The sequence below is a fragment of the Salmo trutta genome, chromosome 16, assembly GCF_901001165.1.
Source record: "Salmo trutta chromosome 16, fSalTru1.1, whole genome shotgun sequence".
Classification (NCBI taxonomy): Eukaryota; Metazoa; Chordata; class Actinopteri; order Salmoniformes; family Salmonidae; genus Salmo; species Salmo trutta.
The window spans coordinates 13035787-13047931 of NC_042972.1; the positions used below are offsets into that span (position 1 = coordinate 13035787).

General features: G+C 40.4%; 1 protein-coding gene across 1 annotated transcript in view; it reads left to right on the forward strand.

Moving 5' to 3' along the window:
* Positions 1-299: 299 nt before the first annotated feature.
* The window catches only part of LOC115150114 (alpha-1-syntrophin), a 63633-nt gene continuing 51787 nt past the window's right edge, over positions 300-12145 (forward strand). Inside the window, exon 1 of the mRNA XM_029693055.1 lies at positions 300-685. Within this exon, the coding sequence (XP_029548915.1) occupies positions 403-685 (283 nt within the window). The 5' untranslated portion in view covers positions 300-402. The remainder of the gene's footprint in view (positions 686-12145) is intronic.

Consider the following 12145-nt stretch of genomic DNA (forward strand, 5'->3'; position numbering starts at 1 on the left):
GTCAATAATATTAAAACATAAGATAACATTTTTTAACCCATCAAAAACATCGTTAGGAGTAGTTTGATTTGGTAGGCTACTGCAGCCTTTGATTCATGTTAAATCGGGATGTCTGTCAGTAGAAGGATTTCTAACACTTTATTGTGGTTTTTATGAAGAAATATGAAAGTCCAGCACAATTAACTATTTTCATCGACAAAAAACATGTTGACCACACTGCATCAAATTTGTTCATTAATGAAAAGAATTGTGCTCACTTAACTTTCGAGTATGATATTGCAAAACATCTTGGAATAGGAGAGAGAGAGGGAGTTGGAGGCGGGGGCTGGGTCTCCTGCCTTACCCCTATCTCTTTACACGACTGCCACCCGTCTATAGAGTTATTCCAGGAATGTGTTGAACATGGCTGCCACGATGAAGGCACAGAAAACTGGACTGTTGGAACTTCGAGTTACCGTGGACCGTTGGATCCGGGTATTAGCCACACTTACGGAGGAGACTTTAACCGTGAGCCCCGGAGAGGTCGCCGAAGAACCAGTGAAACCCAACCCAACTCCCGCCGGTGACATTAATGGAGACCCAGCCAACCTCAGCTCCTTTCCCGTCCCAGAAACGATCACCAACGTTAAGCGCACGGTGAGAGTTACAAAGCAAGATGTGGGAGGACTTGGAATTAGTATTAAAGGTAAGTCCAACATGGTGCGCTATTAAACAACACTCTAAAACATGTATTTGGTCCCTTTCCTAAATGTAACTATGTAAACTACCCGACACTTGGATTAGAATTACCTAAAAGTAAATGCTGAAAGTAGCCTACTAAAATTATCCCTCACCGAACCTTCAACTCTTCAAAGGTCAGTCATTGGGTTGAAGGTTTTCTTGCTGTATGTATTGCACTAGATAGACTCCGCCTATTGATCTAAATTTTAACAGCGGAAAACCTATTGAAAGAACACATCACAAACTATTCTCACCAAGACCAGCCATATCAGTTCATCATGAAAGTATCCCAATAACCCGTGCAACGTTGCAAGCAACTGTATTTATTTAGACATTTTATTTTGATGCCCTGACTCTCTCTCTAAACACGTTATATGACAGGGTAAAGATAGTCTACCAGGAAAGTTCGAAGTTGGTAAGGCTGCATGGTAACTTTTAGTGAAAGCTGCCATGCAATAATGGCATGCAGTAAACTCTTCATATAGAAATAAAAGCTGATGTTATTCAAGCACCACTGTGAAATAGTTACATGATGTCATGGGAGTGAAATGTTGTCTAATGTAGTCCCATGGGGATTTGGAGCCAGAGTCTGAAATCCATACCAAAAGCTGACATTTAAGATGATATGGCAGTCTACTACATCAAACAAGTAGGCTAAGGTCCATATGTCGTATTGAATTAGAAAATCTATTTATTACATGATTTTTCTTTCAAATACTGTGTTTACAAATTATTATTCCCAACATCAAAATGTCTCCGATTTGTCCATGGACTTTTTGGAGTATTCCTCAATCAAAGTTATGGCTCAAACTTGTGATTGGGAAGCAATGATCTATCTGCTTATTGCGTCATCGAAATCGAAAGCAAGTCAACAAAACCCCTTTGAGACACACCCTTTTCATCTAGGCTACTGGATTATCTAATGTACACCACTCAGGGCACCATTGAAAATGAGACCCTGGTCTCAATTGGGCTCCCCTGATGAAATAAAAGTTAATAAAACATTTGTTTGTATATATAAATACTCATATATATATATATATATATATATATATATAACTGTAGCGTGCACATGCAATCAGACACAGTGATGAAACATGCTTGTAGGAAGAGCAAGACTTTTGAGGTCTCAAGCAGAAAATACAGTATTTCTGAGAATACTATCCTACTCCTGTTTGAGCTTGAGAAGGTGTGTGTGTGTGTGTGTGTGTGTGTGTGAGTGAGAGCAGGGGGTGAGGGGAGTTCAACCCCTTCAAAATCACTTCTAGAGAATAACATTCCTGTGCTCAGTAATGTTTAGTAGCTCCCAGGCTGATAAAAAAACTATTTTCCTCCACAAGCTTCTGCCCACCTGCAAGAACAGGCAGCTGCCACTCAGATCTCCCAACATGGTGTCTCAGATCTCCCAACATGGTGTCGCAGATCTCCCAACATGGTGTCGCAGATCTCCCAACATGGTGTCGCAGATCTCTCAACATGGTGTCTCAGATCTCCCAACATGGTGTCGCAGATCTCCCAACATGGTGTCTCAGATCTCCCAACATGGTGTCTCAGATCTCCCAACATGGTGTCTCAGATCTCCCAACATGGTGTCTCAGATCTCCCAACATGGTGTCTCAGATCTCCCAACATGGTGCAGTGGGCTATAGTCTCAGCAGGTCACTCAGATCTCTCAACATGGTGTAGTGGCCTATAGCCTCGCGTTCCTTTTGATGTTTAAAACAGCAGCAGAGCTGGTTAGGAAAATACCTCTCAGTATAGTCAATAACACACACACACAATAACATATGCACTATACACACACATACACATGGATTTAGTACTGTAGATATGTGGTAGTGGTGGAGTAGGGGCCTGAGGGCACACAGTGTGTTGTGAAATCTGCGAATGTATTGTAATGTTTTTAAAATTGTATAAACTGCCTTAATGTTGCTGGAGCCCAGGAAGAGTAGCTGCTGCCTTGCCTTGGCCTCAGATAATGTGGATCCATAATAAATACAAATAGAATCCAGTCAGAACTTCTATCATATAAAAGAAGGCACCATCATCAAACATCAATGGCTGTGTTTATCATGGCTGTTGTGAATAATGCTTATCATGGAGAGACTAAAGGGCTATGGCAGGGAGCTAGGCGATATGCGCAAAAATCCATATTGCGATAAATTACCTGAATTGATGCGATAACTATAAATAGAAGGATAAGTTTATAACATTAATTTGCACCACAGTTTATTTTATATATTTTTTTATTATTCTTTAAACTACTACTGCCATCCAGGACCTCTATCAGGTGGTGTAATTTGTAAGTCACTCTGGATAAGAGCGTCTGCTAAATGACTTAAATGTAAATGTGTCAGAGGAAGAGACAAAAAATTGCCAAAGACTGCAGCCATCCAATCCATAGACTGTTCGCTCTGCTACCGTCTCGCAAACGGTACCAGAGCATTGGCTCTTGGACCAGCAGGCTCCGAGACAGCTTCTACCCCTAAGCCATAAGACAGCTAAATAACCAGACTGCTAAGTAGTCAATTAATGGTACTGGAACGATCTGCACTGACTCTGTCTTGCACTGACCCTTACACACACTCACTAGACTATATATAGACACTAAATTGACACTATCCAAAATACTTTAAAATGGCTTTCTAACAATGATCAACAACCAACTTGACAGAGCTTGAAGAATCTTTTTAAAGAATAATGGGAAAATATTGTACAATCCAGGTGTGGAAGGCTCTTAGAGATTTACCCAGAAAGAGTCACAGCTGTAATCGCTGCCGAAGGTGATTTTAACATGTATTGATTCAGGGGGTTGAATACTTCTCTAATCAAGATACTGTGTATTAGTGGGGGTTTTTCCATTAATAAATAAAACATGTTAGAATTTTACTTACACTTTGACAGAGTATTTTGTGTAGATCATTGACAAAAAACCCAACAATTAAATCAGTTTTAATCCCACTTAGTAACACAACAAAATGTGGAAAAAGTAAAGCGGTGTGAATACTTTCTGAAGGCACGGTACATACAGTTGAAGTTTACATACACGTTAGCCAAATACATTTAAATTCAATTTTTCACAATTCCTGACATTTAATCCGAGTAGAAATTCCCTGTTTTAGGTCAGTTAGGATCACCACTTTATTTTAAGAATGTGAAATGTCAGAATTATCACATTCCCAGTGTTTCAGAAGTTTACATACAATCAAATAGTATTTGGTAGCATTGCCTTTAAATTGTTTAACTTGGATCAAACGTTTCGGGTAGCCTTCCACAAGCTTCCCACAATACTTTGGGTGAGAGGACATTTGTCCAAAAAGTATAATCTTTGTCACCATTTGCAGTTGCAAACCGTAGTCTGGCTTTTTTATGGCGGTTTTGGAGCAGTGGCTTCTTCCTTGCTGAGCAGCCTTTCAGGTTATGTCGATATAGGACTCATTTTACTGTGGATATAGATACTTTTGTACCTGCTTCCTCCAGCATCTTCACAAGGTCCCTTGCTGATGTTCTGGGATTGATTTGCACTTTTCGCACCAAAGTACGTTCATCTCTAGGAGACAGAACGCTTCTCCTTCCTGAGCGGTATGATAGCTGCGTGGTCACATGGTGTTTATACTTGCATACTATTGTTTGTATAGATGAACGTGGTACCTTTAATTGCTCCCAAGGATGAACCAGACTTGTGGAGATCTACAATTTTTTTTCTGAGGTCTTAGCTGATTTCATTTGATTTTCCCATGATGCCAAGCAAAGAGGCACTGAGTTTGAAGGTAGGCCTTGAAATGCATCCACAGGTACACCTCCAATTGACTCAAATGATGTCAATTGACTCAAATGATGTCAATTAGCCTATCAGAAGCTTTTAAAGCCATGACATCATTTTCTGGAATTTTCCAAGCTGTTTAAAGGCACAGTCAACTTAGTGTATGTAAACTTCTGCCCCACTGGAATTGTGATACAGTGAATTATAAGTGAAATAATGTGTCTGTCGACAATTGTTGGAAAATTTACTTGTGTCATGCACAAAGTAGATGTCCTAACCGACTTGCCAAAACTATAGTTTGTTAACAAGAAATTTGTGGAGTGGTTGAAAAATGAGTTTTAATGACTCTAACCTAAGTGTATGCAAACTTCCGACTTCAACTGTATCTACCTCAAATACTTTGTACTTCTGCACATTTATCTGGTACTAGTACTCCCTATACAGTGTATTCGCAAGGTTTTCAGACCCCTTGACTTTTCCACATTTTGTTATGTTACAGCCTTATTCTAAACTGGATTAAATCGTTTTTTTCCCCCTCATCAATCTACATACAATACCCAATAATGACAAAGCAAAACCCGGTCTTAGAAATGTTTGCAAATGTGTTAAAAAAACAACTGAAATGTCACAATTCCATAGGTTTTCAGACCCTTTACTCAGTACTTTGTTGAAGCACCTTTGGCAGTGATTACAGCCTCAAATCTTCTTGGGTATGACACTACAAGATTGGCACACCTGTATTTGGGGAGTTTCTCCCATTCTTCTCTGCAGATCCTCTCAAGCTCTGTCAGGTTGGATGGGGAGTGTCGCTGCACAGCTATTTTCAGGTCTCTCCAGAGATGTTCGATCGGGTTAAGTCCAGGCTCTTCCTGGGCCACTCAAGGACATTGAGACTTGTCCCGAAGCCTCTTCTGCGTTGTCTTGGCTGTGCTTAGGGTCATTGTCCTGTTGAAAGGTGAACCTTCACCCCCAGTCTGAGGTCCTGAGCACTCTGGAGCAGGTTTTCATCAAGGCTCTCTCTATACTTTGCTCCGTTAATCTTTCCCTGGATTCTGACTAGTCTCCCAGTCCCTGCCGCTGAAAAACATTCCCACAGCATGACGCTGCCACCACCATGCTTCACCGTAGGGATGGTGCCAGGTTTCCTCCAGATGTGACGCTTGGCATTCAGGCCAAAGAGTTTAATCTTGGTTTCATCAGACCAGAGAATCTTTTGGCAAACACCAAGCGAGCTGTCATGTGCCTTTTGCTGAGGAGTGGATTCCTGTCTGGCCACTCTACCGTAAAGACCTGATTGGTGGAGTGCTGCAGAGATGGTGATCCTTCTGAAGGTTCTCCCATCTCCACAGAGGAACTTTGGAGCTCTGTCACAGTGACCATTGGGTTCTTGGTCACCTACCTGACCAAGGCCCTTCTCCCCCGATTGCTCAGTTTGGCCGGGTGGCCAGCTCTAGGAAGAGTCTTGGTGGTGTGTGTAAAGATAGGTAGAGGGCACCAGAGAGGGAGAGCGGGAGCAGGCGTGATACAAAGAGCACTCTCGGCGGCTCTCGCAAAGCTACATTTAAGGCCGGCTAGGCTTGAGCTCTAAAGTTTGAGTTGACACCATATGCTGTGGGTAGAAGTAGACCAGTGTGTAGAAATTTGTGCACAACTCAGATGTTCAGCTCATGCAAAAATTAATATGTTAAATAGTCAATAAGCTTTAATAAGGGGTGGCAGGTAGCCTAGTGGTTAGAGCATTGGGCCAGTAACCGAAAGGTTGCTAGATTGAATCCCCGAGCTGACAAGGTAAAAATCCTTCGTTCTGCCCGTGAACAGGGCAGTTAACCCACTGTTCCTAGGCCGTCATTGTAACGAAGAATTTGTTCATAACTGACTTTCCTGGTTAAATATATATTTTTTAAATAAGCATTGGTTGTATCCCTCAGGGGAGACAGTGAATCATGTCAATTATAAATCTTCTTAGAGATTCTAGTCCTCATTGAATTGTTAGTCAAACCGTCTATTCACACTGTGGGAACAAAGGAGTCCTGAAAGGTTGTAGTTTGCCCAGATACAGGGACAAGACTCTGTAGCTGACTTAAGGGAAATTCTGAAGAGCACTCTTCTCGTGGTTTATACTGTACTATGCAGATGATATAGTATGTTAGCGCGTCCGTCCAGGGGTTTTGGCAGCCGACCCAGCCAGTTAAGCATTGTATGGGTGAAAGTGTACTGACCAGGTCCTGGGGTGATTATTGGCATCCAATGGCTTGTATTTGCACTGTCCTGGGGGCGGGGTAAGAGGTCCGGAGTGTTTTGTGTAATACAGTGAAAGAAGCTTACATGATAATTGGCTATAGTTTCTCTGGTACAAATGCTCAATGAAAAAGCTTAAGACACTATTTTAAGATTCACGGTGTGGGCCCTTGGACCTTTGAGGCTTATACGGTTAAGAGGTGGCTCAAGTCTGTGCATAAAATATTCAGAGACACTTATTGTCCTCTAGACTCTCACATGCAAGCTTTTCGAAAGATCTATGTTAATGTAGGCCTCAGCATTACAAAAGATCTGAGTTAATGTAGGCCTCAGGAGCCGAATTCCTAACAAAGGCTGAATTCCAAACATCAAACACATCAAGTCCTGCTCCAGGTGTTTGAAACAAGAATCAATAGTATATATGTGAGATGTAATTCAAAAAACATGTAAGACGTCCTTTTAAGTGTGATTCATTTCCCTTATAACTAATATGACGCATGGTGAAATAGCGTGGACATAATAATGTTAAAATCAGAAAAATAACATCTGATTATATTTCTTTGGTGAAAATCACATTCAATAAACTCATTGGGGTATGAATGCTTACTATTTAAATATTGCGCAATATTCAGTGTGATTTCTTTGTTTAGAATTTCACATTCCACTTGATTGCCAAGAATGTAGTCAATGAAATATTGCCCCAAAAGCATATTGCTTATGATTGGTTCATGATCTAATCTAAAAGTCTATTTGGAGTTTGTTCCTTGGTGATTTCGATTTGATCACCTGGTGATATTACAGTCTGGATACATTTTTTTCTGCAATTTCTGTTTTTATCAGTTGAATCACTGAGGATATTTTTTTCCTCTGTCTCTCGCCTCATATGCCTCTCACACAATTCATCAGAGCGCAGAATCTCAACTTGGTGGGCATTATTTCTGCACCTCAATCACCGAACAAACAAACATCAAATGTCACTCTAGCGTGCACCGCTAGACCTAGACAGACATAAAAGGCATAGATCATGTTGACAGCGGAGGGAGTCGCCGTCTGCGCCGATGCCACTGGGATTGAGATGCATGGGCGAGGTGTATCAACCCCAGCATTTTTTATTGAAGGCACCTGGCTCTAGTCTCAGAAAGACGATGCACGATGTAAATCTGTGCAATCGCCCGTATGAGCCAACCTGTGAAAGATATATTCTGAATTCATTTGATTTAATCCTCTTTCTGGACATTTCTCAGCCGCTTTAAGGCCGAGACCGAACTGGCAGTTGACATTATTGACAATATTTACCAAGAATGGGCCCTGTGGAAGTAGCAGATTCATCAGTCTATGAACTGAGCTTCATTATCCTGTTAGAGAGAAGAGACTGCAGCAGGGCAATGTAGATGACTGGTGTCCTCGTATGTTCTACAACTGCAGTTTTAATGGGAAACTTATCCCTTGCTCAGCTTTTCGGAAAAACTGCTTGAGCACTGCTTTGCCTTCAAAGTATTCAAACCCCTTGACTTAAGCCACATTTTGTTATGTTACAGCCTGAATTCAAAATGGATTAAATATACTTTTTGCCCACCCATCTACACACAATACCCCATAATGACAAAGTGAAAACATGTTTTAAAAATGTTTGCAAATGTATTATCTCATTTACATAAGTATTCCCACCCCTGAGTCAATACTTTGTAGAAGCACCTTCAGCAGCGATTACAGCTGTGAGTTTTTCTGGATATGTCTCTAAGAGCTTTCCACACCTGGATTGTGCAACATTTTCCCATTATTCTTTTCAAAACTCTTCAATCTCTGTCAAATTGGTTGTTGATCATTGCTAGCCTCTCTAGGGTAGGTGGGACGAATTCGTCCCACCTACGTAACAGCCAGTTGAATCCTGTGGCGCGATATTCAAATACCTTAGAAATGCTATTACTTCAATTTCTCAAACATATGACTATTTTACACCATTTTAAAGACAAGACTCTCGTTAATCTAACCACACTGTCCGATTTCAAAAAGGCTTTACAACGAAAGCAAAACATTAGATTATGTCAGCAGAGTACCCAGCCAGAAATAATCAGACACCCATTTTTCAAGCTAGCATATAATGTCACATAAACCCAAACCACAGCTAAATGCAGCACTAACCTTTGATGATCTTCATCAGATGACAATCCTAGGACATTATGTTATACAATACATGCATGTTTTGTTCAATCAAGTTCATATTTATATCAAAAAACAGCTTTTTACATTAGCATGTGACGTTCAGAACTAGCATACCCACCGCAAACTTCCGGTGAATTTACTAAATTACTCACGATAAACGTTCACAAAAAACATAACAATTATTTTAAGAATAATAGATACAGAACTCCTTTATGCACTCGCTATGTCCGATTTTAAAATAGCTTTTCGGTGAAAGCACATTTTGCAATATTCTGAGTAGATAGCCCGGCATCACAGGGCTAGCTATTTAGACACCCACCAAGTTTAGCCCTCACCAAAGTCAGATTTACTATAAGAAAAATGTTATTACCTTTGCTGTTCTTCGTCAGAATGCACTCCCAGGACTTCTACTTCAATAACAAATGTTGGTTTGGTTCAAAATAATCCATAGTTATGTTCAAATATCCTCTGTTTTGTTCGTGCGTTCAAGACACTATCCGAAGTGTAAAGAAGGGTGACGCGCCCGACGCGTTTCGTGACAAAAAATGTCTAAATATTCCATTACCGTACTTCGAAGCATGTCAACCGCTGTTTAAAATCAATTTTTATGCCATTTTTCTCGTAAAAAAGCGATAATATTCCGACCGGGAAACCGTGTTTTAGTTCAAAGACAGAGAAAATAAAAACATGGGGTCGCCTCGTGCACGCGCCTCAGTCTCATTGTACTCTGATAGACCACTTACCAAAGGCGCTAATGTTTTTCAGCCAGCGGCTGGAATTACATCATTCAGCTTTTTCCCGGGTTCTGAGAGCCTATGGGAGCCGTAGGAAGTGTCACGTTACAGCAAAGATCCAAAGTTTTCGATAAAGAGAGTCAAGAAACCCAAGGAATGGTCAGAGAGGGTACTTCCTGTACAGAATCTTCTCAGGTTTTTGCCTGCCATATGAGTTCTGTTATACTCACAGACACCATTCAATCTGTTTTAGAAACTTTAGGGTATTTTCTATCCAAAGCCAATAATTATATGCATATTCTAGTTTCTGGGCAGTAGTAATAACCAGATTAAATCGGGTACGTTTTTTATCCGGCCGTGTAAATACTGCCCCCTATCCCTAACAGGCTAGACAACCATTTTCATATCTTGCCATAGATTTTCAAGCAGTCAATGAGCAAAAGCGCCCTCTTTGGCCTTGTGGGTGGAATGTTATTCATATTTTTCCGAATTTAATCATTAATAAAGATTATTTAGAAAACCTGACGAAATTGTGGTATTTCTATGTCAAACAGTTTTGTTATATTTTAGTCTTCTGTGATGTATATAAAGTGTAATATTGGGAAGACAAACTCAAAATTGAATAAATTTCAACTCAATATGTTTGTTCCTCTCTGGCAACTGAGTTAGGAAGGACGCCTGTATCTTTGTAGTGACTTGGGTGTATTGATACACCATCCAAAGTGTCATTAATAACTTCACAATGCTCAAAGGGATATTCAATGTCTGTTAATTAAAATTTTTACCCATCTACCCATCTACCCATCTACCCTTTAGGTGCCCTTCTTTGCGAGGCATTGGAAAACCACCCTGGTCTTTGTGGTTGGATCTGTGTTTGAAATTCACTGCTCCATTGAGGGACCTTACAATTATCTATATGTGTGAGGTACAGAGATGAGGTAGTCATTCAAAAATCATGTTAAACACTATTATTGTACACAGAGTGAGTCAATGCAACTTATGTGACTTGTTAAGCACATTATTTTCTCCTGAACTTATTTAGGCTTGCTATAACAAAGGGGTTGAATACTTGACTCAAGACATTTCAGCTTTTCATTTTTAATTAATTTGTGAGGATTTAGAAAAACATAATTCCCCTTTGACATTATGGGGTATTGGGTATAGGCCAGTAACACAACATCTCTATTTAATCCATTTTAAATTCAGGCTGTAACACAACAAACTGTGGAATAAGTCAAAGGGTGTGAATAGTTTCTGAAGTGCCCACCTGAATTATTGGCACCCTAGGTAAATATTAACAAAAAAGGCTGTGAAAAATGTCATTGTTGTTTCTCAGCTTGATCTGACTCTCCAAATATAACATGACTTTAACATTTTAAGTTAAAATTGTTAAAATAAAATACAATTGTCATCAATAAATAATTATTTAGTTCAAAAACATGCATGTCACAATTATTGGCACCCCTGCATTTAGTACTCTGTGCCCCCCCCCCCCCCCCCCCCCCCCCCCTTGGCCAAGATAACAGCTCTGAGTCGTCTCATATAATGTTTGATGAGGTGGGAGAACACACCCTCCCTTTTCCAAGATAACAGCTCTGAGTCGTCTCCTATAATGCTTGATGAGGTGGGAGAACACACCCTCCCTTTTCCAAGATAACAGCTCTGAGTCGTCTCCTATAATTTTTGATGAGGTGGGAGAACACATAGAAAGAGATTTGAGACCATCCTCCATACAGAAACTCTAGATCCTTCAGAGTCCTTGGTACTCCTTGGTACCGCCGAAATTGTTGCAACCCCTATTACTAGCCTGTTCAATCTCTCTTTCGTGTCATCTGAGATCCCCAAAGATTGGAAAGCTGCCACGGTCATCCCCCTCTTCAAAGGGGGAGACACTCTAGACCCAAACTGCTACAGACCTACAGTTGAAGTCGGAAGTTTAAATACACCTCAGCCAAATATATTTAAACTCAGTTTTTCACAATTCCTGACATTTAATCCTAGTAAAAATTCCCTGTTTTAGGTCAGTTAGGATCACCACTTTATTTTAAGAATGTGAAATGTCAGAATAATAGTAGAGAGAATGATTTATTTCAGCTTTTATTTCTTTCATCACATTCCCAGTGGGTCAGAAGTTTACATACACTCAATTAGTATTTGGTAGCATTGCCTTTAAATTGTTTAACTTGGGTCAAATGTTTCGGGAAGCCTTCCACAAGCTCCCACAATAAGTTGGGTGAATTTTGGCCCATTCCTCCTGACAGAGCTTGTATAACTGAGTCAGGTTTGTAGACCTCCTTGCTCGCAGACACTTTTTCAGTTCTACCCACACATTTTCTATGGGATTGAGGTCAGGGCTTTGTGACGGCCACTCCAATACCTTGACTTTGTTGTCCTTAAGACATTTTGCCACAGCTTTGGAAATATGCTTGGGGTCATTGTCCATTTGGAAGACCCATTTGCGACCAAGCTTTAACTTCCTGACTGATGTCTTGAGATGTTGCTTCAATATATCCACATAATATTCCTC